Raw genomic sequence first — 25,668 nt, forward strand, 5'->3', positions numbered from 1 at the left:
TTAATTCTAATGTTATTGAAATATTTTCTAATAATAAATGTTTTTGAAAATTCGCTCATTAAAGAAGCTTAAAATGTTTAGTTATGGAGTTTAGCTAAATTAGCTGAAGTTTCTGCAGTTGGCGCGATCTACTTAGTCTCTTTTTTTGCACTAAAATAGAAACAATCGTTTGTTCTGATTTCTGTCAGTTTCGTCACATTCAAAGTATTTCACCACAAGTGTTCATTTTTATTTTCACAATTACTTCTTTTTATGTTTTTTAGAAGTTTATACGTTCGGCCCATTGGGTTTCAAAGGAGAACAAGGAGACAAAGGCCGACAAGGTGAACCCGGATTTCCTGCCTTCAGGGCAGGCCCCCCAGGAGCCGATGGACGTCCAGGGGACAGAGGCCCTCCTGGACCCACAATAACATGTGAGTGACTGAGTGAGTAAAAGGGGGATTATTTTTCCTCATCCTTTCTACTAAAACAACTTTTACTCCACTTATATTTGTCTGTAGGGGCTGAATACTATAAGGGCCCCCCAGGGCCGAGGGGAAGGCCCGGCACTGCAGGGCTGAAGGGACCGAAAGGTGCTTTCTGCTTCCACCATTTATGAAGGACTTTGCTTCCTCTTTCATTTTTCCAAATCCAGTTTTTTTTACATTTTAGTCAACAGCAATGTGTTTGCGTAGGTGACCATGGAGACTGTGAGTGCCGTGACCTAAATGCTCGCCGCGGTTTACCCGGGCCTTCCGGGCAACATGGCGATCCTGGAATGATCGGAGAATTTGGTCGCGAGGGCGATTTTGGAGATCCAGGTCCCAGAGGAGTGGACGGGTTCCCTGTAAGGAAAAACAGGAGATTCAACTTTCTTTATTGTTGGTTTTTGTTTGTTTACATACTAAAAAAAACATGAAAAACATGTCTGTTTGCGGTCCAGGGGAGCCCTGGCCTTCCTGGTCCCCTTGGCATTAAAGGTCGAAAAGGAGACATAACTTTCGCTACAGAGAAAGGTATACATTATCATCTTAAGGGTATGGGAGAAAGCATGTAAGCAGATGCTTATCGTGTAGCATGTACTCCTGCTCCCCAACTATTGACTGTATATAAGAACTGGACCGAGTGAGTGTGATGTCACCCACAGAGAATGACTTACTTCCCACTACAATCAGTCGTCATTATTTTGTGACATGGATGCTATTATCAAGAACATGTTTTAAAAAAAGGCAGCAGAGCAAGAATTTTTATTCTGTCAAATAGAATGACTGAGTACTATATCTGTTTATTTCTCTATAGAAGTCTATGGGATTTTAGCTTCTTGGAGGTAGTGGGTACTTCCCGTTTGGAACAAGAGTGGGATGAGGTCACTCAGTCCAGTTCTCATACAAAGACAATAGTTCTGACTCAACAGCAGAATAACATTGTAGATCAATTTAAAGATGTGATCATCCAACGATGATCTTAGACACATTTTTACGATAAAGCCACGTCTGAAAACTGGATGGATGGATGGATGGATGGATGGATGGGTGGGTGGGTGGATGGATGGATGGGTGGGTGGGTGGGTGGGTGGATGGATGGATGGATGGATGGGTGGATGGGTGGGAGGATGGATGGATGGATGGATGGATGGGTGGGTGGGTGGATGGATGGATGGATGGGTGGGTGGGTGGGTGGGTGGATGGATGGATGGATGGATGGATGGATGGGTGGGAGGATGGATGGATGGATGGATGGATGGATGGATGGATGGGTGGGTGGGTGGGTGGGTGGATGGATGGATGGATGGGTGGGAGGATGGATGGATGGATGGATGGATGGATGGATGGATGGATGGGTGGGTGGGTGGGTGAGTGGATGGATGGATGGATGGGTGGGTGGGTGGGTGGGTGGATGGATGGATGGGTGGGTGGGTGGGTGGGTGGATGGATGGATGGATGGATGGATGGATGGATGGATGGATGGATGGGTGAGTGGATGGATTATCATTAAAAACAAGAATATACAATTAATAAAAGTGTTCAAATGTGTTAAAACCAGAATAAATAATGACAAATATGCCAGCTATTCCAGTCAATGTAGCCCACCTTTTTGTGTGGTTTCGATCACTGCAGGATTTCCCGGAGACTCTGGTGACCCTGGCATGGATGGATTTCCTGGACAGTTGGGAACTCCTGGACTACATGGCCGCCCTGGCCCTCCTGGTTTCCCTGGTCCCCCAGTGAGTCCAACCCTTCTGGCGACCCAGATAGTTTCTGCTAATTCCATTTACACCATAGATGATGCGTTTCCACGCTGTAAACGTTAAGTTTTAAAGCACAACTTGTAGGTGAAAAGGTTTTGAGAATCAGAGAAGCTTTTATTGTCACATGTACAGCTTTTACACTGACATACGAAATACAACCCGAACAAGATCAGACATACAGCAGATAATATTCTCTTTAAAAGGAAAGACTTTGTAATGAACAGATTTGACTGCAAAGTGTGAAATGATCCTGCTTGGCTCGTGTAAACAGGGAGAAGGACCCTGGGGGGAGCCTGGAGACAAGGGTTTTCCAGGTCGTTCTGGAAGGCCTGGTGTTCGTGGGATCTCAGGGGAACCAGGACAGGTCTTTCCAGGCCAAAAAGGCCTACAAGGTTTACCTGGAGATGATGGCCTCCCTGGATATGATGGAGTGCCAGGACCACCTGGAACTCCAGGTAAATGCAGCCAACTGCCTTTTCTGGCTTCACACACTCACTTTCTATGGTGAACATTTCTTGCTTCTTGAGTGAATATCCAGTTTTTTGTTTCATTTCTCTTTACTTAAAGACCCACTTCGATCATCTTTTGATTTATTGTAAAACCGTTCTCACTGGTCTGTTAATGATGACTATGTTGTTTTTAGCAAAAAATTTAAATAAAAAAATTTAGTTTTCTTGGACGTTGTTTCCGCCCCCCATTCCCCTCCCCGTTGCTGAGAGCTTTCTGTTTACATGCTCTCCTGCTAGATTGCAGCCCCACACCCCCAACCTAACATTACTGGTGCAACAAAAATGCTGAGCTATCCAGCCGTACAGTTTTGAGCCAGCACAGTCGAGGAAAACAAAGACGCACATGGATCTAGTCAAGGGGATGAATCAGAATGGAGCGGAGCATGGAGCTTGTGCCCCGTCCTGTTTTTTCTACCTCACACCAGCTTTTTTTTTATTTGCTCCTGATTCACAACAAGCTGAATAAAGAAATGCTCAGAAATGCAGTTTTGAGCTTAAATTTCTCAACATATGTCCTCCATCAAGAAAAAAAAGCCACAAGATCATGTTAAAAACACAATTTTCATCGGAGGGGTCTTTAAAGTGTTTCCTCTCCTTCCTCAAAGTGCTCTCTTATGCCGTTGGTTGTTAAATATGAATGGAGATTAATTGCTTGTGACGGGAACGGAAGGAAGCATGCCGGGAACGTCTCTGAAGTTGTTTATTTTTCTTTTCCTTGCCGCCTCCTCGATGCAGAGGTTGCATCCCTCAAACCAGCTGCAGCCGAGCTTGTTTGAGTTAATGCTTGTGCTTTGGAATAACTCTTGTTTCGAATGCCTCTCTCTTTCATTCTCCTCTCACTTGCAACTGAAAGGTGGCTGTAGTCCAACGAGTGGAGGACTGGGGGATGTAACAGGTAGCTGGTATATTAACATTATCACTTTATCGCTCCCCTTCATAACTTCTATTTTTGGCTTTGCTCTGATTTTGTGTGATTGGTTTATTGGAAGATTTTAAAATGTTTTCACGACCAAGATTTCTTGCATAGAGAAACCAGCTAATGTTAAAAAAATGTGGAGTCTGAATTTATTCACGCTGGGCAGCATTTAAAACCACATACACCCTTGTAGTTGTTTCTAAACTCCCAAAACAATCGTCTGTGGTGTGTCCCTGAAGACTGAGCTTCTGTGACCTTATTTGCAGGCCTCTGCGACACTCTTCCAGGACTTCCTGGTGCTCCTGGACTTCCAGGAAGCCCTGGATTACCAGGTTTTCCAGGTAGCTAAACCAAATAGAGCGTCATAGTCCATCTTGTCTTAAAGAAAGCTAGTTAGAGGATTTTGATACTTTTTTGTGATAAAACAGGAACCCAAGGCTTGAAGGGTCCACAGGGTTTTGACGGGGTCGGGGGGGAAAAAGGAGAACAAGGAGATCGAGGCAATGGTGGAAGTCCTGGACCTGCAGGTAAAGAACGTCAGAAAAATAATCCATCCAAATATAAAATAAACTTGTGATAAAGAAAAAAATCATGAAACCCCAATAAAAGTTGTAAAATTTCCCCCCAATTATTGCTTTGTCAACCAAACTCGGTACACTGCTTTAATTCAAGAACCCTCTTTGGCATGTACAAAAAAAACAATTAAATTTCACATCCAAACTGACCTATGGAGATTCTCATTCGTCTAGGAAGGTTCTGTTTCAGAAGTTGTAAAAATCGTCATCTAGACTTAGTTTTACAAATTTAGAGGAAAGAAGGATAAAGAATCTTAGATAAAAGTTTAAAAGCCTTCAACCTAAGCAAAATAAGACCAGATGATCCATTTTAAACTTTTTTCTGCTTCCTCTTTGTAGTTCATGACATATTAAAATCTTGCTTCACCAACTAGACGGTGTGGAATAATCAATTTAATCAAGTTAAAGCTCCAGAGCATTTGTGGAAGTAATTGTTTTCCAAAAAGCTACACATATGCTCTTACAGAGGATGCCACAGAGCCTCAATGCTATGGTACATTTAATTCATCCAGCTCCATCCCTTTCGGGATCATGGGGTTGCTGGAGCCTATCCTAGCAACTGTCAGGGGAAGGTGGGGTGCAGCCTGGATGCTTCGGAAGTCCATCACAGGGCACATTTAAATACAATCCAACTACATTTAAATGTATTTCTTTGAAAAAGACAGTCAGTGTGAATTTATCAGACTAATTAAAGCCCGAGGGTCATTTTCATTGATTCTTCCAAAAAGTTGTGATCAGTTTTAAGATAATCTTAAAAGCTAAGAGAAAAAGAGAAAAAAATCTACATTGCAAATCTAAAAAGTCAGGAAATCCATGGATGTTAATTGCATATTTTTAAAAAAGACAGAAAGAAAAATATGTTTTAAAAAGTAAATCTGGACTGGGTTACAAAAGTAGATCTTCTAGTAACACAGGAAGACGTTTGTCAAAGATGTCACAAAAACCCAAAGATGGTCGAATAGCTGATCATTGGAAAATTGGCTTCTTCTGGACTCCTGCAAAGACTCTTCATTAAGATCAACTTTGCAGGAAATCTGTCAATATTCTAAACATTTGAAATTTCAGGGTTTTAACAGGGTTTTTGGTGCACATCAGTGCTTCTTTTGGTTAGTAAAAGGGGCAAAAAGGAGAGAAAACTGAGCTACAAGGGAAAAACCTGAACAACTAATGTATTAAAAGTGACAGATGTTGGTAAGGAAGTAATTTTGTGGATTATACTGCAAGAAAATATGTTTCCACCTTGATTGTCAAATAAATCCCAATAATTAGCTTTTTTTTTTTTATTTGAATACAGGTTTTGTTGGCCAGAGGGGTGATATTGGCATTCCTGGTGCCAAAGGTTTAGTTGGGTCCCCAGGTGTACCAGGTGCTCATGGTCGATATGGACCTAAAGGTGAGAAGGGCGTTCATGGTGAAATACTGGGAGCCTCAGCTGGACCACAAGGTGACCCGGGGCTCCCTGGACTCCAAGGACTTAAAGGCCAAGATGGAGAACCAGGACTGCCAGGCTATGAAGGTTATTTTGTTATGTCGTTATGATTTTATTTAAATCTAAGAAGCATAACTGACAAGCTGTACGGCCTTTTGCAGGAATGGGCGGCATGCCTGGTATGATTGGTTTCAAAGGGGAGAAAGGCTCTCTAGGTCTGTCCGGGGAGGAGGGAAAACCTGGGATTGCAGGACTTTATGGCTTCCCCGGTGAACCTGGAACTGCAGGCCCACCGGGGCCAAGTGGTGCAACTGGAGACCCAGGTTAGTCTTGATATCAAAAAAGACACGCCTAACAAGAAATGTGTTTGAGATTGTTCCCTCTAGTAACACGACCTTTGCCAATCCAGGACTCCCAGGAGAAAGGGGAACTGATGGAGACCCAGGTCCCCCAGGCCCAGTAGGACTGAAAGGAATGCCAGGTGAATTTGGAGAAGATGGATCACCTGGAGAGCCGGGCTCACCAGGTGACCCGGGATGGCCTGGCACAACCGGACGCCCTGGACCTCCAGGAATAAAGGGTTAGTTTATCAGACAGTTGAGACTACACTTACCAGGGACCCCTGACAAAGCAAATGGATCTCAAGATCAGAGATACAAATCAGACTCCAACTGCTTTTGGTAGTATTTGAAATGTTAAAGTTCTTGACAGCAAATAATGTAAATAGTCAACACAACTATGGCTTTTTAGGAAGAACTGTCAGAGAAAGCTTCTCCTGAAAAAACTCTTCTCAACATTCAGAAGCATGTTCTATTCAACATTTTCAATCTTGTTTTGATGTGCATTTATTTTATGATTTCTCCTTTCATCTTAATGAGTATTTTTTGCGTGAGGAAAGTAAAAACAGTCAGCATTAGAGCAGTGTTGTAGCATTAAAACATGGTGGTGGGAGTGTGAAGTTGTGGTCCTTTTTGTTGCTTGAGGGATCTAGAACCTTTTGTGTGCTTTATCTATAAAATTTGAAGAACCTATAAAGAGTCACACTTAGGGGTTTAATCTTTTTTGTAATTTCTCCCCTTTTTAGGGGGCAAAGGATCTTCTGGTATGGTAGGTTTTGATGGAAAAAAGGGCACTCCTGGGTTAAAAGGAATAATTGGAGTCAAAGGAGATGCTGGACTACCTGGAGAGCAGGGGCTTAAAGGAACAATGGGAGTACCTGGAGAAAAAGGTGAGGTTCTATGTAGTTTTTATCTAAATTAGACTCACACTGAAGTCGTATACCGTAATTCTAACATCCAACTTTTGTTTCAAGGTGATCGTGGGGTGAAAGGTCCACCTGGCGAGAAGCCTCAAATTCCTCTTCACATCATCGTTGACATGAAGGGGGTCAAGGGTGAACATGGATCTCAAGGGAATCCAGGTTTCACTGGACCAAGAGGTTTGCAGTTTCAGACTAAATTCCATCTACTAATGTGTGTCTTCTACATTGACCCACATCACTTGTACTGGTAAATGTACTGTTTTCCACAGGCTCCAAAGGTTTGCCTGGGGTGCCGGGATTTGATGGAGTCCATGGTAGTCCTGGAGATCCTAGCAATGACAAAGGACAACTTGGTGATCCAGGTCTGCAGGGGTTACCTGGAATCAAAGGGATGCCGGGGCCAACTGGAAATCGGGGGGTTACAGGTTTTGAGGGGATGTCTGGCGAGAAGGTGAGTAAAGTCTAGTGATTTCAGCAAAGTGAGTTGGAAAGCATGTCTCCAGTTGATTGCCTCTCATCTCTAGCTCCAGTGTTGACATTTTTTTGACTACTGTAACTCTTCAGCTACGTACACTCTGGGCATGTGTGGCGTGTTCAAGAATGCGCTGAACGTGGATTTTTGAGCATGCTCTTAGCTTATAGTGTCCGGTGTCAGGGAGAACCCGCTGGCTCCCAGGTCTGTTGCTACTAGATACTAGCCTTTGTACCTACAGTTGGAAGAGACTTAGTGCGAAATGTCAAAGTGATGCAAATCTAGTGTAACATGATTTTTTTCTTTCACAGCTGTTTTCTGATATATATAAGACTTGGTTTTAAATAATTCCACAAACTGCAATTATTAATTTCTCCTTCATTATTAATTTTCAAATGGTTGGTACTTCTGTGTTTGAAAAGGATGCTGCCCATATGTCACTAGGTTTTCCAAACTTGTAAAATCAAAGTAAGATTTTACCTTGAAAAAAATTTCCCTATTTTTAGAAAGGAGTTTTATTCCAATCTTTTGGGCTAAACGTAAGATAGCTTTTCATTTTTCACATTTTCACACAATAACTTCTCATGCGTGGACTCGTTTTCAGGGAATCAAAGGAAGCGCTGGCGCCTATGGTGCATCAGGGGAAAATGGCAGGAAAGGAGCAAAAGGTATAAACTTTGTTTCAAATAGGCTCAAATTCAAATAAAAAACATGCCAAAGAAATTAATAAAAGTAATTTTGATGCAACTATGTTGTCAACTCTTACAGGTGACGCAGGTCCCCGTATAGACCTTCCAGGAAGTCCTGGATTGAGAGGAGAGGTTGGACTTCCTGGAAACCCAGGTAGGGATTTATTCTTTTACATCTTAGAATTTTACGTTTTTATTTTTTATACATTTGGTTTCCGTCTTTTAGGCTTGAAAGGACTTTTTGGAAGCCCTGGAGACCAGGGGGGTTCTGGTTTTGATGGTATTGTGGGAATAAAAGGAATCTTCGGTGATCCTGGAATACAGGGGTTCCCTGGTAAAACACTCACCTTCACCTCCTGATTACACATTTAAGCTGTTAACACAATACGTGTTTTCATTGATTTTACTTGTGCCCTATTTAGGGTCAGACGGCCAGAAAGGAGCTCCTGGTTACCAGGGCCAGAAAGGTTTTTCTGGATTACCCGGAAAAGATGGGCTTCCAGGATTTCCAGGATTTCCAGGAGTCAAAGGTAAAACAGACCACTTCTTCAACAGTCACTTCTGTTCTTTATCATCAACATTCATATTCTTTTTCAACAAAAATTCCTAATTTCAGTAACATGTGTGCAGGTTATCCTGGCCTTAAGGGTCTCCATGGACTGCATGGGTTAAAAGGACAGAAGGGGATCTCTGGAACAGCAGGTAAATGATTGGCAAACTCTGCAGCATTTGTGCATTTAAAGAAAATCATGTTTTTGGTGTTATTTTTAACATGTTCCAGTAGCATTTTTCTGATGATGAAGGATACATATAAAGAAAATTAAGCTTGAAATTGCATTTCTGAGTATTTCTTTATTTAAATTGTTATGAATCAGACCAAAAATTGCTGTTGGAAAAAGAGCTTATTTGTGATGTCGAAAATATGGTGGGTGGGCCACAAGTTCCCTGCACTGCTCCAATCCATAATAGGAATGGGAGGGGGGCGGAGTTGTTTCTTGCCAGTGGTCCAATTCACCTCAGAGGCAAATTTCTAATTAACTACTGCTACTCTGCAGAAACTATGTCCATGAAAACAGGCGTTTTTTTTTTCGATTTTGGCTTAAAAACGGCATAATCATCATTAAAAGACCACTGAAAATGCTTTCAAAAGTTAATCTATGTTTTTGAGTTTTTGACATGTACTTGTGGCATTTTTCTTTAAAAGATGTGGCCTGCAAAAAGGGAGGTCAGGGGCGGAGCTACTCATCTCAGCACCAATTGCCACGCCCACGTAGAGGAGATTTTGGAAACAGAAGCTTGAGATAAACATGAAATATGTCTTTTTAAGACATTTAGGTTGTGGGGTTTTTGGTTAAAAACTGCATAATCATAATTAAAACACCACAGGGAACGTTTTTATTTTCAAACAATTTTCACAGGGAGACTTTTCCAACTAAATTTAATTTTTATCAGAATTTATATTTTTGTTCTCCTTGCAGTATTAAAGAGTATAATTGTCTTACAATAGACCAACTAATATTTTTGTCAACACTTTGTCTGTTGGAAAATGTTTAAAATTTGGCATTCGTTTTTATAGTCTGAAAATGTATAAATAATACATAATATTTTGTTATTACTTTTTGAACCTTTTTGCTTCAGGTTTGAATTTTCCTGGACAAGCTGGCAACCCAGGAGTGAAAGGACAAAAAGGAGAAAGTGGTAACCCAAACGACCAACAGGGAGATTCAGGAATCCCAGGTTTCAAAGGATTCCAGGGACCAACAGGTAAAAGTCTAACCTAAATTATTAGTTTGATTCATAAAAGACAAATTGCAATCATATGATTTTTCCTAATTCCAGTCTAACATAATCTTATGCTTTATGTTTTTAGGTGAATATGGCCTGCCAGGATTACCAGGACTCCGTGGTCCTTCTGGACCAGATGGTATACCAAATGAACCAGGATCTCCAGGGGATCCTGGCTTTCAAGGACCTGCAGGATTCCAAGGTGAAGTGGTTTAGTTTAGCATAGAAAAAAACAATTCCAAAACAAATATGTGCAAAAGAAATATGACAGACATGCACACTATTTTTGTGCATCTGGTATTGATGAACTCACAAGAAAAGTGTATTTATCATGGCCAGAAGATCTTCACAGCATTTGTTTACATTAAAAATAGTAATTAATAAAGCCACTTAATTATGGACTCGGACAATAATAATTTAACATGTTTTGTGTCAGTAAAAATGGGTTAATAAAGCTTTGTTAAACCTTTTTTAGGTTTACCTGGTGCCAGAGGAGTTCCTGGCTCTGATGCTTCTCCGGGGCAGAGGGGTGAACCAGGATTGAATGGTTTTCCTGGATTTCCTGGTAACCAAGGATTCAGAGGAGATCCAGGCCCAACTGGATTCAGGGGCCCCCATGGGATTTTTGGGAAAAAAGGTCTGCGCTACAAATGAGATTGCCTTGAAACCAAAAGTCAAATAAAGCTTGTGTTCGAAAAGGCAGAGATAGTAAAAAGATCATGTTTTTTCCTCATCCAAAAAGACATTCGAAACTTGATCACAGACATTTTTTAAACCCAATTTACAGATTCTTACAGTGGTTTCTTCAAGTTCTTCGAATATTCCTTATTAATAATTTTGTGAATCTCCTTGTTTTGTAATGATGTCTTTACAAAAATCATATTTATGCTCATCAGATGGTCGATTTACTGTTGTTAAGCTTTAAATCTGTTGCACACGGTAGACCAGTCACACGGTCTAACGTTAAAAAAAGCTATATAAATATGGTGAAAGCATGTTTTTTTTTCTTACAGGAGTGAAAGGGGAGCAGGGATTGATGGGAATTCCTGGCACGACTGGTCCAAAAGGAGAGAGAGGACAAACTGGTTTTAAAGGAAACACTGGACTTCCAGGTCAGTTTGAGGCTCAATTGTTTGCTTCCGATAAAGTTCCAGATTTCAGGCTTTTTCATGAGTTCTTGGGAAAACATTTCTTTTTGTAGGTTTTCCCGGGCAGCCAGGAAGTCAGGGTCCTCCTCCAATTCCAATCAGAGTTCCAGGGGAGAGGGGCCCTTCTGGACCACGGGGACTTCAAGGACCACTGGGGATTAGAGGAGAACCAGGACCCCAGGGTCCACCTGGAGATACAGGTTGCTTATTGCAGTGTTTATCAACCCTTGTCCTCTGGGTTTACTGTCCATGTTTCCATGTTGCTCTGCCTACGCGGAATGGCAGTCATCAAAGGCAGGTGTGTTTGAGCAGGATTGGATTGAAAAAATGCAGGACAGTGTGCCCCGAGGACCAGGGTTTGGAAACACTGGCCTATTACAGTAATGTTCTTGTCAAATTGGACAGACATGGTTTACAAATCACTGGGACATACATGGTCTGTTGTTCCACAGGGTTTATTGGACCCATTGGACAGAAAGGCATGCCGGGAGTTAGCGGTACACCAGGGACGCCTGGATTCCGTGGGAACTTTGGCCAGATGGGCCACCCTGGTCTGGAAGGCATGGAAGGTACGCCTGGCACAGTGACGCAAACCCAGAGTATCGGATGTTACTTTAGATTGACAGGTTTCTTTGTATTATCTTCACATACTTAAATATGAAGTTTACAAAGATACACAAGGCTTTATTTAAATGATGATCAGTAAAATATGGAGCTGAATAAACCTTGTCATTCTTGAACAGGTAACCGGGGCAACCCTGGGATACCTGGGATACCTGGTATGCCTGGTCGCAGCATTAGTGTGGGATATTTGCTGGTGAAGCACAGTCAGTCAGAAGAAAAACCCATGTGTCCTGTGGGAATGTCCAAACTGTGGGACGGCTACAGCCTGCTGTACTTTGAGGGCCAGGAAAAGGCTCACAACCAGGACCTTGGTAAGCCAATGGAAATGGTAAAACTACACATTATATGTAATTCTTTCTTTTAAAATCTTTAGGTCAACTTTACGTTGGTTGTGAACCACAACTGTGCAAGTTTTCTTAATCTAAAGGAGTTCTGACCAAGATCCTCATCAAAATAGACCTCCATTATTAAGCGGTGCATCATGTAATCTCATCTTTATTCATTTCAATTTTTTCATATTTTCTCCAGGATTGGCAGGCTCATGCCTTCCACGGTTTAGCACCATGCCCTTCCTGTACTGTAACCCTGGAGACATCTGTTACTATGCCAGCAGAAATGATAAATCCTACTGGTTGTCAACTACTGCTCCTCTTCCCATGATGCCAGTAGAGGAAAACGAGATCAAACCATATATCAGTCGCTGCTCGGTCTGTGAAGCTCCATCCGTTGCCATCGCCATCCACAGTCAGGGCATTGACATCCCCCAGTGTCCTGCGGGCTGGCGCAGTCTGTGGATCGGCTATTCTTTCCTCATGGTGAGTTCTTTTTTTCAAGAAGTCAATGAAGGTTTTCTTTACATCAAGGGGTCTTTTATCAAGATGACGTTTTAACCCTTTTACACAGGTGCTTTAGCTTCAATAATGACATTCTTTTGACCACAATAACTCTTTAACCATTGACGCAATAAACGTAATTCAAGCGGATTCTAAAGCCGAGACAAGCAGGCTCGCAGCAGTAAAATGCTAATGTAATCCCAGTAATCAGATGACTCTGTGGCAAAGAAAAGCCAATTTGCAATGTTATTAAACACTTTGTGTTAGCAATGTGTTGCATATTGGCGCAAGGCTTGCAACGTGTGTTCAATGGCTGCATGTTTGTACATACAGCTTAAAAACTGTCCCAGAAACTTGCGTGGCAAGTGCAAACGCGAGAGTTTTGAACGCAGAAGCCCGAAATGCACATTAACCTGCGTTCACGTAGACTTTTAATTTGAAGTGGTTGCCTGAACATCGCTCAGTGGTGTGAACGTAGCTAAAGAGTTACTGTATGTCAAAGAGCGTGTGTTATGTAAGGGTTAATGGCCGACGAAGTATGCATTATCACTTAACTCACGCTGTGGAAGCCAGCTGCTTCCGCAACAAAAGAAATAAAGAGTAACCAGTTTTTAGTTCTTAATTCTAGTTTTTTTTTCCAATTTTGATCACTTTTCTCACAAAAAGCAAACTGTTTGTTATGTGGTGCAGCGCCGCGCCGCACCACGTAACAAATAGTCTGCGTCGCGCTGCACCACCGCTGCAGTGAAGATTCGGCGATATAAAGCGATGTATATATGCTGATCTTTCCGATGGGTTGAATTAAGCATCAGTTCAGAGAGAAAGTTCACCTCTTACCACTTGTTTTTGTCCAAATGATGAAGCAAAAGGTTGTTTTAAAGAAGCCGGCGCAGTGATACAAATCATTTAAGCCAGGTGACGGGAACTTTTTTTTTTCACCGTGCGGTTATCCTGTGGTATATCACTTTTTAATGCACACCCAACAGCCAATCAGAATCGAGTATTCACCCGGGCCATGGTATAATTACTGTAGGTGTCACGAGCGACACCTTTGGTGTTAAAGGTTAGGCAGAGTTAGACATTTATTTGTCATAATGTAAAGATTCTCCATTCCATAAAGTCTTATCTGTGTCTTTGCAGCACACAGCAGCAGGAAATGAAGGAGGTGGTCAGTCCTTATCGTCGCCTGGCTCCTGCCTGGAGGACTTCCGCACATTACCCTTCATTGAGTGTAATGGGGCCAAAGGCACATGCCACTACTTTGCTAACAAACACAGCTTCTGGCTGACCTCCATAGATCATTCCTTTCACGCTAATCCAGCGCCGGAGACGCTCAAAGCGGGTCAACTTCGGTCCCGCATCAGCCGCTGCCAAGTCTGCATGAAGAACTTGTGAAAGACTGCACAGGAACTTCAAGTCCTTTCACCTGAACTGAGCTCTGTTGAACTCCTTGAACCAGTCAGATGAAACATGCAGCGAGTGAGGTGACTCAATACTTCAAACTGCACTGTAACAACGAAGAAAAAACCCAAGGATCTATTTAAAAAAAAAACAACAAAAAAACAATGATCCAATGTTAGTGTTTAAAGGATGTTTTGGTGCTTTTAACTTATTACCTCATCTGACAGCAAATAGTAAAATACAGCAGAACCAAAGATGCACCTACTATGTATGCAAATGCTCAACATTTCCCTTTTGGCTTCAGGTCAAAACTACAGACTTACTAACAATGCTTTGCCAAAAAATGTCAACCAAGACTATTTTTCCACAGCTCTATCAAAGCCTGTTTTTGTAAAATTACAGTAATCCAATTTTCTTTTTAGACAAGTGTATTGACTGCTTTTTAAATGTCTAGCTTTTTTCATACGTTCACCAAAATGCACTGATTTTTTTTCCTGTTTGAACTAACCACTTTGAGAGTTTAAAGTGTTTATCTTATGTTAGTCGTTTTCATCTACGCATTTAATTAAATATGGAGCTACCAACATGCCAAAATAAAAGTACATTACCAGACATTTTTCCATTAAAAAAAAAAACAACCTTTCAGTTCATTTTTCTTAAACAAGTTTGACTTAAAGTTCTGATCATTGTCACTGCATGGTTACTTGATTGTAAGGATTAAATGTGTTTCTGTGAACCTCAAGTGCCGTTCCTTTCTAGTGGTTGTTTCTAAATTGAAGCGGAGCCATTAAGCTGCAAAGTAAAAATCTTTATTAGGACTTAAAAGTTTCACAGGTAAATTTGATAGAAAATACTGGATTGCTTCAATGAAATGTAAAGCTCAGTGTCTGATTGAACATTAAAGTGAAGTGGTGTTAAAAAAAAGAAAAACAGTGCAAAGTGTCGCCCAACTAACTATTGGTGCAGTGAAATTCATCTAGGAAAAGATTGGATTACTTGCAGTCATTAAATCCATCTTTGGGATTCACAAGTGCATTTTCAGTCAATGTGGATGGTTCCAGAAAAAACAAAGAAAAGTCAAAGGTTCCTCTTGATAGTGTTACTAGTCAAGGCAATTGTACCATCACAGTGCAGAATTGGTGCTCAGACCAGCTGAATTGGTAAAAAAAAAAAAAAACGCGTCAGCTGTTAGACTTCTTAGACCCTCAGCAGCAGGAGGATCGGACCCGCTTGCCACTTCCCCTGCAGTCCTCTAGATCCACAGTTGGCGACTCGTGGTTCTCGTGCCTCTTCCTCAGGATGGAAGGCAGCACCAGGTCGAACAGCGTCTCGAACAGAGCGTCCACATTGTAGCCGGTCTTGGCGCTCGTCTCGAAGCACATCTTGTCTGCAGGCAGGCTGCTCTTCTCATCCAGACCTTTGTAGCGCAGTATTCTTCCATAGAGAGCCATCGCGTCCTCACGTGATACCTGTTTGCGGGGAACCACGCCAGAGAGGGAAGTGGGGGAGGCTGGAGGGGTTGGACAAGCAGACAACACCTGAGGTTCTGTCCTGTCTTCCACAATGTCCGTTTGGTCCTCGGAGAAACTATCAGAGTTTGGGGACAGCTGGGCTTTCGGGTCGGTGAGATCTGCCTTGTTGCCCACTATAGCGTAGATGCAGTCATGGTTGGCGGTATCTGTAAGGGACAGGAAGCGCTCCTCCAGCTCTGAAAGGCTCTGCCAGTTGGTGACATCGTAGGTGAGAATGACTGCGGCTGCGCCCCTGCAGTACATGGAGCCCAAACCGTGGAACTGTTCTCGGCCTGAGGAGACAAGTCAACAGGTAGAACGCTACTTAAAATCCACGACAAACACCAATCTGTACCAAAGATATTTACAGTGGTTCACCTTTAGAAGCGGATATTTTTGTGCAGTTTTGCATTTTTTTTTTTCTTACAGTGGATTGTGTCCTGCATCCCGATTGTACGGTGGCCCAGAAGGGTCACAACACAACACATTAACTTTATACACAACACACTAACTTTACACACAACACATTAACTTTACACACAACACACTAACTTTACACACAACACATTAACTCACAACACAACACAATAACTCACAACACAACACAATAACTCACAACACAACACATTAACTCACAACACAACACATTAACTCATGGCCCAGAAGGGTCACAACACAGTAATGTCACAGTGAGCTGTGGAGGGAGCTGCACGCGCGCTCCTCTCCTCTCCTTTTTTCCGCTCCGTCCTCTCATACAGGCACGTGCAGTCCCCAACACACACGCACACACAGGACGGAGCGGAAAAAAGGAGAGGAGAGGAGCGCGCGAGCAGCGACAGAGGGGGGTGTCAGAGCGGAGGGAGGAGTGTGTGTTCATATTGTGTGTGTTTAGAGGAAGGAGAACCGTAGTAAAGACAAAGTTTCTGGCAACACTGCTGCTAGCTTCTCTTGTAGCAATAACATGCTCCCTCCACAGCTCACTGTGACATTACTTTCTGTTAGGTAGTTAGCTGCTCAGCCCAGTAGAAATTTCAGAATAAAAGCACTTCAATTGCTGCTTTACTTCCGTTGTGAGTTAATGTGTTGTGAGGTAAGTTAATGTGTTGTGTTGTGACCCTTCTGGGCCATGAGTTAATGTGTTGTGTTGTGAGTTAATGTGTTGTGTTGTGAGTTATTGTGTTGTGTTGTGAGTTAATGTGTTGTGTTGTGAGTTATTGTGTTGTGTTGTGAGTTAATGTGTTGTGTTGTGAGTTAATGTGTTGTGTTGTGAGCTATTGTGTTGTGTTGTGAGTTATTGTGTTGTGTGTTAAGTTAATGTGTTGTGTGTTAAGTTAATGTGTTGTGTGTAAAGTTAGTGTGTTGTGTGTAAAGTTAATGTGTTGTGTGTAAAGTTAATGTGTTGTGTGTAAAGTTAATGTGTTGTGTGTAAAGTTAGTGTGTTGTGTATAAAGTTAATGTGTTGTGTTGTGACCCTTCTGGGCCACCGTACGATTGGTTGTAGGCTACTGTCAATCAATCTCCTCCATGTTGTGCATTACATACAGAACACGTTCAACTTGACAAATCTACATAAACCTTTGATTGCAAGCAGACATTTGGTTCATTCTATGATACTGACTGGACTTACTTTTTTGGAAAGCTTTGAACTTTGAGAGTGTTTAACCCTTAAACACCGGTGCTTTAGCTCCAGTGAAAATAGTCATGCCCAGCCTATTTTCTACGTCACAAATAAGCTCTTTTTCTAAACGGCAACCTTTCTTCTGCTTTTGATTCATGATATGAATAGAGAGATACTCAAAAATACTATTTGAGGCATAATTTTCTTTAGACACGTCCTCCATTATCAGAAAAATGTCACAAAAAAATGTAAAAACACGATTTTCATCTGAGTGAGTATTTAAATGGTTATAGGAGAGAAAAGGTGTGCATGCAGTTTTTACACCTCTAAGAGTAAACTATATCTATGAATATGATATTATATTAGTTTTGGGACACTAAAGAATGATTTTTTAAAGAAATATAAAGTTGTTTTCGCAGCTCTTATCTACCCGGAAGTAAGACGACTCGATCTTAGAGGCACCACTTGTTGCTCTTTGTGGGCATCGCCCATTTCAACTTAAAGTCGGACTTGGCTGTGCATCCGCAAACATCAGAACTTTTAGCAAAGATGGACGTGCATTAAAAAAAAAAACATTTTGACGATCACCGGTAGCTCTGCTGAGAAAGTGGGCGTGTCTGTTAGCCTGGGGGCGGTGCTGGCGCAGACTCTTCCTGGAAGGGGCGGTTCCTCACTTTGTGACGTCACAATGTGACAACCCACTCATTTTTGTGGATTGGGAGGGGCTGGTGCTCAGAACAAAGGTTTTTATAGGAATACTTAGGGATGCATGAATGGATCAAAAGACCGCTTTGGGGTTGTTTTTTGTGCGGAATTAACATTGTAATTCACTTAAAAGCTCAAAAAAGTAGATTTTGTTTTATAAAGGCCCTTTAAAGTCAAATGAAATGACTACAGTACAACCCACAGGAAGTTAGGAAAATACATAAATGTGTAAAAGTGACAAAGTGACAGTATCAAAGCAAGAAGTGTAAACTTAGTGAGGAGTTTTTTGGTCTGAGCAAAATTTGGGCAATAGTGTCTCCAAATGAGTATCTATTGAAACTACATGATGTCTCAGGATGGTTTGAGGCTTTCCATTAAAAACCTTCCCTTCCTGAATTTGGCATGAAAAAAATAGTTCTGAAGGGTGCAGTTCCTCAAAAGACCACTGGAGGCTGGTGTTAGATGAGTGGAACCATGGAGCTTCAAACTCTGCTTTGTCCTGCAGTTTCTGGAGGGTGGCTGAAGTTAGACACGGCGCTGATCAACTTATTCGTCCCACTTCAGGCTTCCTTCTTGCCTTTTGGAATCCAACAGATTACATCAGAGGCTTTACTTCCCCTCCCACTCAGACCAGCAACCTAAAAACCACATTTCCTTCATTTTCACAAGTTGAAGCAGAAATGAAAAAGGAAACATGACAGAGCTGTGAACTAATCCATAGAAAAACAAAGCACAGAAGCACAGAGGAGAACATGATCTGGTTCCATGCAGCACGGTGGTCAGAAAACAAACTAGTCCTTTGTTTCTGAAGTATGCAGAACTCTTGAAAGAGCACATTGTGAGCAGAAATGTCAACATTCAGCCAATTTGCTTGTTTGTCCTTTAATTACGGTTTAGTTGCATGACAAAGCGTGGCTCGGAACATTTCAAAAACATTTTAATTCTTGGTATTTTTGGTCTTAAGTGAAAAAAAAATAGCTGATGCTAAAACAAAAACAGTATTTGAGGACTACAGTTTTCCCCGAGTTATCTCAAATATGAAGTAACCATGGTCCATAGAGTTGGGCTCACATCACAAGTCCCCTATCGATTTAGCTCATGTAAACAATGAATTTAGTGTCAATAAGATGATGGTGGCTGAAAACTATTTGTCAAAACACTGTGTGAAGGTTGTTCTTCCCTCTAAAGCAAAAAAAATAAATAAATCTATCAATTCAATGAATAATATCGGTCTTCATGAGGCCTGCACAATTTATCGCATAGCGCAAAAGTCGGCGAAAATTGGGATAAATGGTCATCTTAAATGTGCTAAAACAATCTTATGGCAGCTTGAAGTATATAATGAATCAAATAAATCCCTTTATCCATTTGACCAATCGGATGGACTCATTTTATGATAGATGTTTGCCTTCTTTGTAGACAAGAGTTGATTGAATTATAATTTATGTTGTGTTGACTCTTATTTAAATTAAACTGTTGCAGTGAAATAAATACGTTTATGGTTGTTTTACTGTTTTTTTCATGTATCGCAAGTTTTATCGTCAACGCAATATTGATCATTAATATCGCAAATGGCAGGTTTTCCTCCCTAATCTTCATTTAAAAGATGCCATTTGGATTCATCTAACGGTATTTCTTTTGTGATTAGATAAAGAAATATTTCTATTAGTTTTCAATGTAATACAATTATATTTTACTAACTTGCATCTATAATTTTATAAAAAGAATTTAACAACCAAAACCATTTTTTTAAATGAATGAATAACTCAATAAATCATAAACTTGCCAATCTAAATCTAAAGATTCACAACTCGACTCAGCTTCATCACTACAACGAGAAAAACGGACAATAAAAAATATGAAGACAGATCAGATGAAAATGTTTTAACCAGGTTGCTAGGATATTCCATTATCTAGTTTTGTACAGCAGGTCCCATTGATCTGCTTTATATTTAAGTGGATACCCATTTTCCATTAACATTAATTACTAACCAAGTTTCTTTATTCACTGTGAGCAAAAGAGACCAAGTAGAGACCCCACATGAGAGCTGGTCTGGAAAAACCATGACGTAAGTTTGGAAAAAGACGAGATGAGGCGAGTAGAGCCCAGACTTTCTGTCACAACCCCATCATGTGACTCTGAACAGGAACAGGGTATGCAGCTAGAGAGCATGAACTTGACCTCAAGTGCAACTGAAAGCAAGAAGATTCCACTTCCAATGAGGCGCTGCTGAAAAAACTCAAGTCAAAAGCATCCGATGATCCTCTAAAACCGATTCAGGCTTGGTTTCACTAAAATAATTGTAACACAAACCAGTTCACAAAGGGTCACAAGGTGAATGAATGCAATGGGAAACCACTCAGTGCTGACACAGTCCCCCCCTTTGCCTCATCTCAGAGGTTTTACTTTTGAAATGAACAACTACTCACAGGACTTACTGTAACTTTTGATTAAACAAGAATAAAATGTACAGACTTTCTGATTGTTTTGTAAGCCAGCAGAAAAACGACTGAGATTTGGTTTTTTTAAGGAATCTTTCAGGAGTTAACAGGCTGGATTTAACTCTTTATTCCACACAAAAATAAAGACCAGGGCCCAAAGACTTTTGATGGAATAAGCTCCAAAATAAGAGGTATAACTCAACATGTTTATAGTTGAAAATGTTCCAGCTGATCGGTTGACCTGCTTTTACGGTGTCCTTCTATTACAGAAACTCCTGACAAAAGAATGCTCAGTTTTTCTAAATCTAAAACTAAAAAGGAAAGAACGTTAAATGGTGTATGTATGAATGTATGCACTGCATTGTGCTACTTATCTTTTGTTTGCATCAATTCAATTTGCTGACTGTTTATTAGATTTTACAAGCAACACAAATCTGGTTAAATTGCCCGGCAGAGTCTCCAGCACAATTAGGGTTTGTGGCTTTAATCTGATCCGTTTTACCCAAACCTGCAAAGTGCAAACAGAATACCAAGTTTTGATTTCTAAATATGAAAAACTACCCCGGCACCATTTTGAGTTTGATCAAACATGTTTGTATAGTTCGTAAAAATTGAAATAAACTATTGAGCAGATTTTAAGGTCAACCTTACGACCTCAAGGCAAATATATTAATAGTGAAATGACGGACTGAGTATATTAGCGAGACCTGAATACTTAAACAATTTACGCCCAAAATGAGCAATTATAGGAAAAAATGAAGTATGAGTGAGAATTTTTCTTAAACACACAAAGGCGTTTATTGGGTCACATTACCCCAAGATTGGGCAATAGAGCACATGACGAAGCATGCAGTGATTTAAGACCAGTTATGTTAAATGCAAGAGATCAAATATTCACATCTTAAAGATCTTATTCTGTGCATTTTTTATATTACCAGATGGCAGATATGGCAGCTTTTCTTTGTGACTAAAGTGCTCTCGTTTCAACATTTTCCAATATTGATTTACGCAAAGGTAACTTACAAAAAGGTAAACAAACGTCGAGTTCTTCTTTCAGGACTTACCAAAAACAGCTTTTTTTTAATATATTTAAATAAATAAAGTGACTTATGTGACAAAGCTGGCGTCTTATTGTGAAGGATTATCAGGCTGCCCGTCACCTGCCTGATCTTAAATAACATGTTTACTTTTAAATCTGATGATTATATGGCTGAAAGTTTTCAGGCCGTTGTTGTCATGGGACAGGCGGCCAGGGCGGCCTGAACCGGTGGGTCACATGCTGCTGATTGCCTCAGGTAGAGGCATCACGCGCTACCAGGTAAGCCGTTGGGCAGCCGCGAAAAGGCATGATGGGAAAGGTTAGGGGGAAAAAAAGAAGAAAAGTTACCTGCGGTGTCCCATATTGAAATGTTGTAGGGCCCCCACTGTTTGAGGAAAAACGCCCCTCCGACGGTGCTGGTGGTGTCCTTAAACTTCCTTTCCGTGTACCTGTGGAGGAGCGACGTCTTTCCCACGTGCATGTCTCCCAGCAGAACTACCTTAACGTCCGGTTTCTTCATCTTTGACACGTCGGGCATGATGATCTGATCTGATTCCGTCGGACTTTTCTTTTGTTCCAAAGAAAATGTAAGTTTTCGGTTTAGTTTTTGTAAATCATGTCTGGCCGCCCGAATATTCCGGTTACAAACATCTTATTATGAAAGCCAGCTGGGGTGTGGAGACGTGATTATCCAGCTTAGGCTCATAGTTAAATCCGCTGTCTGAGCCTGAACTTCAAAAAGTAACTCAGGTCCAACAGGAAGCAGACGAGAACTGTGGGGTGGGCGGGGCCTTTTCCCTGAGTCTGGTCTTCCAGGCATAAATCTCCACCGGAAGTCAGTGGTTACCTGAAATTCACCTAAAACGGCCCTATTTTAGTTGTATAATTTTACACAATCCTCTTAAGATCTATTTTGAAAGCATTCCCAGTGGTATTTTAATTGTGATTATGTTGTTTTTAGCCACACACAAAAAAGCTATGTCGTTTTAAAGGACATAGTTTCTGCAGAGCAGCAGGAGTTCATTAGAAATTCACCTCCGAGTTCTGGGTGGAAGCAAATTCGTTACTATCACCCATAACTGACTGCTCTCTGTTTATTTTACACACTCTCCAGCTAGCTTACAGTCCCTCACACCCCCAACCTAACATTTTGGGTGCAACAAAAATTGCTAGCAACATTGGCACTATCTATTAATATTGTTTTTATTTTCCCTGTCACAAAAACATTTTGACAGAGTATAAAATTATAGTTTCTCTTTTGAGGACAACAGGTCAATTAAAACCAATGTAGTCATTTGGATTTTAGCAGTACTTATTGACGGATGCGTACAAAAATCTTTCTTAATATTCCTTAGCAAAACGTACTACTATACTACAATATACTTAGTCTATACTAAAAGTCAGGGAGTATACTTGAAGATTACTTTTTATATAATTTCTATATATTGTATACCTAAAATTTTATAATTTAGTCTGAAGAAGTATTTAGTTAGTATACTTCCTTAACTAAACCAAACTTTCAGAAAGGATGTTCCAGTGTACCCAAAATAGACTTCTTCTCTGGTCCATTTGATGAATGAAAGCAGACTGATGGTCATTTTGAGAAGTTTTAAAACAATTTTTTATGGTTTCAAGACACAAAGTAAAAAGAAATTACCAGAAGACAATTGTTTTTTTTTTCTGGATTATTGCATATTACGAATATATTTGTGCAGTGCAAAAACCAAGCAAAAGCCGAAAAGTCCCACTTTAGAAAAATACACCTTTTCGCGTGTTTGTAGCCATTAATTTATAATATATAGCTTTTAGTATTTTCTACATTTGATTTAAACAGTATTGTGCTTTTCCATTTCTAAAATGTTAACATTTTACTTTAGACAACTGCTGATCCAAGTTCTTTTCAAAATAAAATGCACCCTGTGTTAAAAAAAATCCTCCTGCTGCAGATTTACTTTTAATTTAAAAAAAAAAGCAAGAAAAAAAAGGTATTGTCTTTGACTTAAGTGTGTCTTTGTTTATTTCTTTGTTGTTTTTTTAATTATTTATCACACTTTACAGTCACACATTGCATTTTACTTCTATTTTGTGACTGGGTCCTCCAGTTTTCAAAGAATGAGCGGTTTCAATCCCGCTCCCTCAGTCATCTGTTGTTGTGTTCTTGATCCAGCAAGACTCAATGAAGGCGACGGCATTGCTGCTACTTTGAAGAGGAACAATGCAAAGTACCATGTTAGCTGTCGGTTGCTCTTCAACAACACCAAGCTGGAAAGAGCAAGGAAGCGGCGATCTGACTGTGGGAGTGAGTTGGAAGAAAGTCCCGTGAAGCACTGTCGCACAACTCATGACAGGCAAACATGTATATTGTGTGACAAAGTAGCTCCTGTCTCTGACTTGAGACAGGTAATGACCATGAACCTAAACGACAAACTCCAGAAGTGTGCTGAAACACTCAGTGATGGGAAGCTTCTGGCAAAACTCAGTGGTGGAGACGCTATTGCACAGGAGCTAAAGTATCACAGAGTTTGTCTCACAGGTCTTTACAACAAGGAAAAGTCCTACTTGAAGAAAATTGAGAAAAACACTCATGTCTCTCAATCAGAGTCTGATGTCTTTCCAATTGTACTATCAATATCGTTTATTTTTATATCAGAAAATTACTACTTCTGCAACGCACGTCGTTTGTCACACACGTCAATTTTAAAGAATATCAAAAGACAGTATCTCGAGAACCAATAGAGCTATAGACCCGATTTATGCATCAAAATGTCCGCAATACCCAAATTTATATTCAAGTTTCACTCATTTATAGGGTCTAAAACCAATAGTTTTAAGGATATTCCAAAAAAACAAAAACATCGGAACGCCATCTTGAATTTCATGGTCGCCATCTTGGATTTTTGCGTGGCCAGCGGTATTTTTGAAAAGAGTGGACTTTTCAGCATATATGTGGAAAATTTCATGCTTGCATACCTAAGTGAAGTATTCTTATGAAATCTGCAGTTATCTGCTGCACTAAAGCAAGACCCTTCTCCCTCCCCGCCTCCAGTGTGTCTCCACTGATGTGTGAGCATATGTGAATGTCCCAGTGATGGTCAGAGGGGCCTTAGATGCGTCCTGGCAGCCCCACCTTTGTGAGTCTGCCCCAGGGCACCTGTGGCTACACAAGTAGTTTAATTATTATTATTATTATTATTATTATTATTATTATTATTATTATTATTATTAGAAATGTAATCAAACTGTGACAAAGCCTAGTCCAAGAAGTCTCCAGATAAAGAACCCTCATGCTACAGTTCTGACAGCAGTGTGATGCACTTTTTGTTTCTTCAACACCTACTATTTTTTCAAACAAAATGCGATCGAGATGCTTTCTTTTGCATAAACATGTTATTATTTATGGCTAAATTTCACATTCACAAAAGCAAATTTTCTAATAAAAAACCTGATTTCTTTGTGTTCAAACTGGAACTGCAGCAATATTTAAACTTGATTTCAGCTTCAAAAAATACAAAAGCTCACAAAACAATTAACATTTGTAAATCTTTTGATAGATAGACAGACAGACAGACAGACAGACAGACAGACAGACAGACAGACAGATAGATAGATGACTTTATTAATCCCACAATGGGGAAATTTCATTTCTGTGGCAGCAACACGACATTCAGAAATAATCTATATAATATAACATCAATAAAGGACATCACAAATGACATTTGTATTAGATCATTAAAAATATTACTAAAATTATTATCAAAAATGAGATTCTTATTAAATAAAGAAATAAATATTAATATTAAATAAATACAGCTGCAAAAGTGTAAAAAACATGCGGTCTGCAATACATGTAAACTGTAAAAAAACATTATAAATTTTTTCAAAATACAGAAATAACTAATGAAGTTAACACCAAAAACAAACAACTGTTCAGGAACAAAAAACAATTTAAAAAACAATTTAAAATTGAAAAACAACAACTACAACAAAAGTAAATGAATCAATGACTAAACAGAAAAACACCCCTGGGACCGTGGAGTGTCACTTTGACACGGTGTTGTACAGTCTGATGGCTGTGGGGAGGAATGACCTGCGGTAGTGCTCCTTCTTACACTGAGGGTGCAACAGTCTTGTGCTGAAGGAGATGGTCAGCGCCTCTACAGTTTTGTGAAGGGGGTGGGAGGGGTTATCCATGATGGATGTCAGCTTAGCTAACATCCTCCTGTCCGCCACCTCCCCAATGGACTCAAGTGTGCAGCCCAGGACAGAGCCGGCCTTCCTAACCAGTTTGTTAAGCCTCTTCAAGTCTCTGCCTGCACTGCCCCCCGCCCAGCACACAACTCCATAAAGGACCACTGAGGCCTTCACAGTGTCGTAAAAGGTCCTCAGCAGCTGTCTGCACACACATTTTGGAATGATAACATATGTTTACTCTCGCATTTTCTCTTTTTATTTTATCTATTTTTTTTCTATATTAAGTTTTATTT

The 25,668-nt window shown here is 40.5% G+C and overlaps 2 protein-coding genes across 3 annotated transcripts in view; one reads left to right on the forward strand and one right to left on the reverse strand.

The window, feature by feature from the left end:
* Positions 1-14,611, forward strand: part of col4a2 (collagen, type IV, alpha 2) — an 81,997-nt gene extending 67,386 nt beyond the window's left edge. Inside the window, exons 20-48 of one of the 2 annotated variants that reach the window (XM_011489939.4) lie at positions 264-413; positions 501-572; positions 675-826; positions 923-995; positions 2,097-2,203; positions 2,499-2,682; positions 3,590-3,631; positions 3,919-3,993; positions 4,081-4,179; positions 5,522-5,743; positions 5,818-5,979; positions 6,066-6,236; positions 6,741-6,884; positions 6,969-7,094; positions 7,187-7,368; positions 7,994-8,057; positions 8,158-8,232; positions 8,305-8,412; positions 8,501-8,608; positions 8,709-8,780; positions 9,717-9,842; positions 9,949-10,065; positions 10,339-10,500; positions 10,877-10,975; positions 11,065-11,211; positions 11,464-11,580; positions 11,755-11,946; positions 12,164-12,450; positions 13,609-14,611. In XM_011489939.4, coding sequence (XP_011488241.1) covers positions 264-413; positions 501-572; positions 675-826; positions 923-995; positions 2,097-2,203; positions 2,499-2,682; positions 3,590-3,631; positions 3,919-3,993; positions 4,081-4,179; positions 5,522-5,743; positions 5,818-5,979; positions 6,066-6,236; positions 6,741-6,884; positions 6,969-7,094; positions 7,187-7,368; positions 7,994-8,057; positions 8,158-8,232; positions 8,305-8,412; positions 8,501-8,608; positions 8,709-8,780; positions 9,717-9,842; positions 9,949-10,065; positions 10,339-10,500; positions 10,877-10,975; positions 11,065-11,211; positions 11,464-11,580; positions 11,755-11,946; positions 12,164-12,450; positions 13,609-13,863 — 3,890 coding nt within the window. In that variant the 3' untranslated portion in view covers positions 13,864-14,611. The remainder of the gene's footprint in view (positions 1-263; positions 414-500; positions 573-674; positions 827-922; positions 996-2,096; positions 2,204-2,498; positions 2,683-3,589; positions 3,632-3,918; positions 3,994-4,080; positions 4,180-5,521; positions 5,744-5,817; positions 5,980-6,065; positions 6,237-6,740; positions 6,885-6,968; positions 7,095-7,186; positions 7,369-7,993; positions 8,058-8,157; positions 8,233-8,304; positions 8,413-8,500; positions 8,609-8,708; positions 8,781-9,716; positions 9,843-9,948; positions 10,066-10,338; positions 10,501-10,876; positions 10,976-11,064; positions 11,212-11,463; positions 11,581-11,754; positions 11,947-12,163; positions 12,451-13,608) is intronic. The other variant, XM_011489940.4, reaches the window with a different exon arrangement.
* Positions 14,612-14,662: 51 nt separating this feature from the next.
* On the reverse strand, positions 14,663-22,012 carry rab20 (RAB20, member RAS oncogene family). The gene is made up of 2 exons (XM_011489941.4): positions 21,533-22,012; positions 14,663-15,673 (listed from the first exon to the last, which is right to left on the reverse strand). The coding sequence occupies exons 1-2, from the start codon at positions 21,720-21,722 to the stop codon at positions 15,075-15,077; spliced, it is 789 nt and encodes a 262-aa protein (XP_011488243.1). The 5' UTR covers positions 21,723-22,012; the 3' UTR covers positions 14,663-15,074.
* Between the last annotated feature and the right edge of the window lie 3,656 nt (positions 22,013-25,668).

Source organism: Oryzias latipes, chromosome 21 (assembly GCF_053564925.1).
Source record: "Oryzias latipes strain Hd-rR chromosome 21, Olatipes_Hd-rR_3.1".
Lineage (NCBI taxonomy): Eukaryota > Metazoa > Chordata > Actinopteri > Beloniformes > Adrianichthyidae > Oryzias > Oryzias latipes.

Excerpts from the sequence above, each read along its gene's own strand:
- rab20 (XM_011489941.4), bottom strand. The coding sequence starts at position 21,722 with ATGCCCGACGTGTCAAAGATGAAGAAACCGGACGTTAAGGTAGTTCTG. Across the intron at positions 15,674-21,532 it reads TTCAATATGGGACACCGCAG|GCCGAGAACAGTTCCACGGT; the intron begins GTAACTTTTCTT and ends TTGTCTCCTCAG.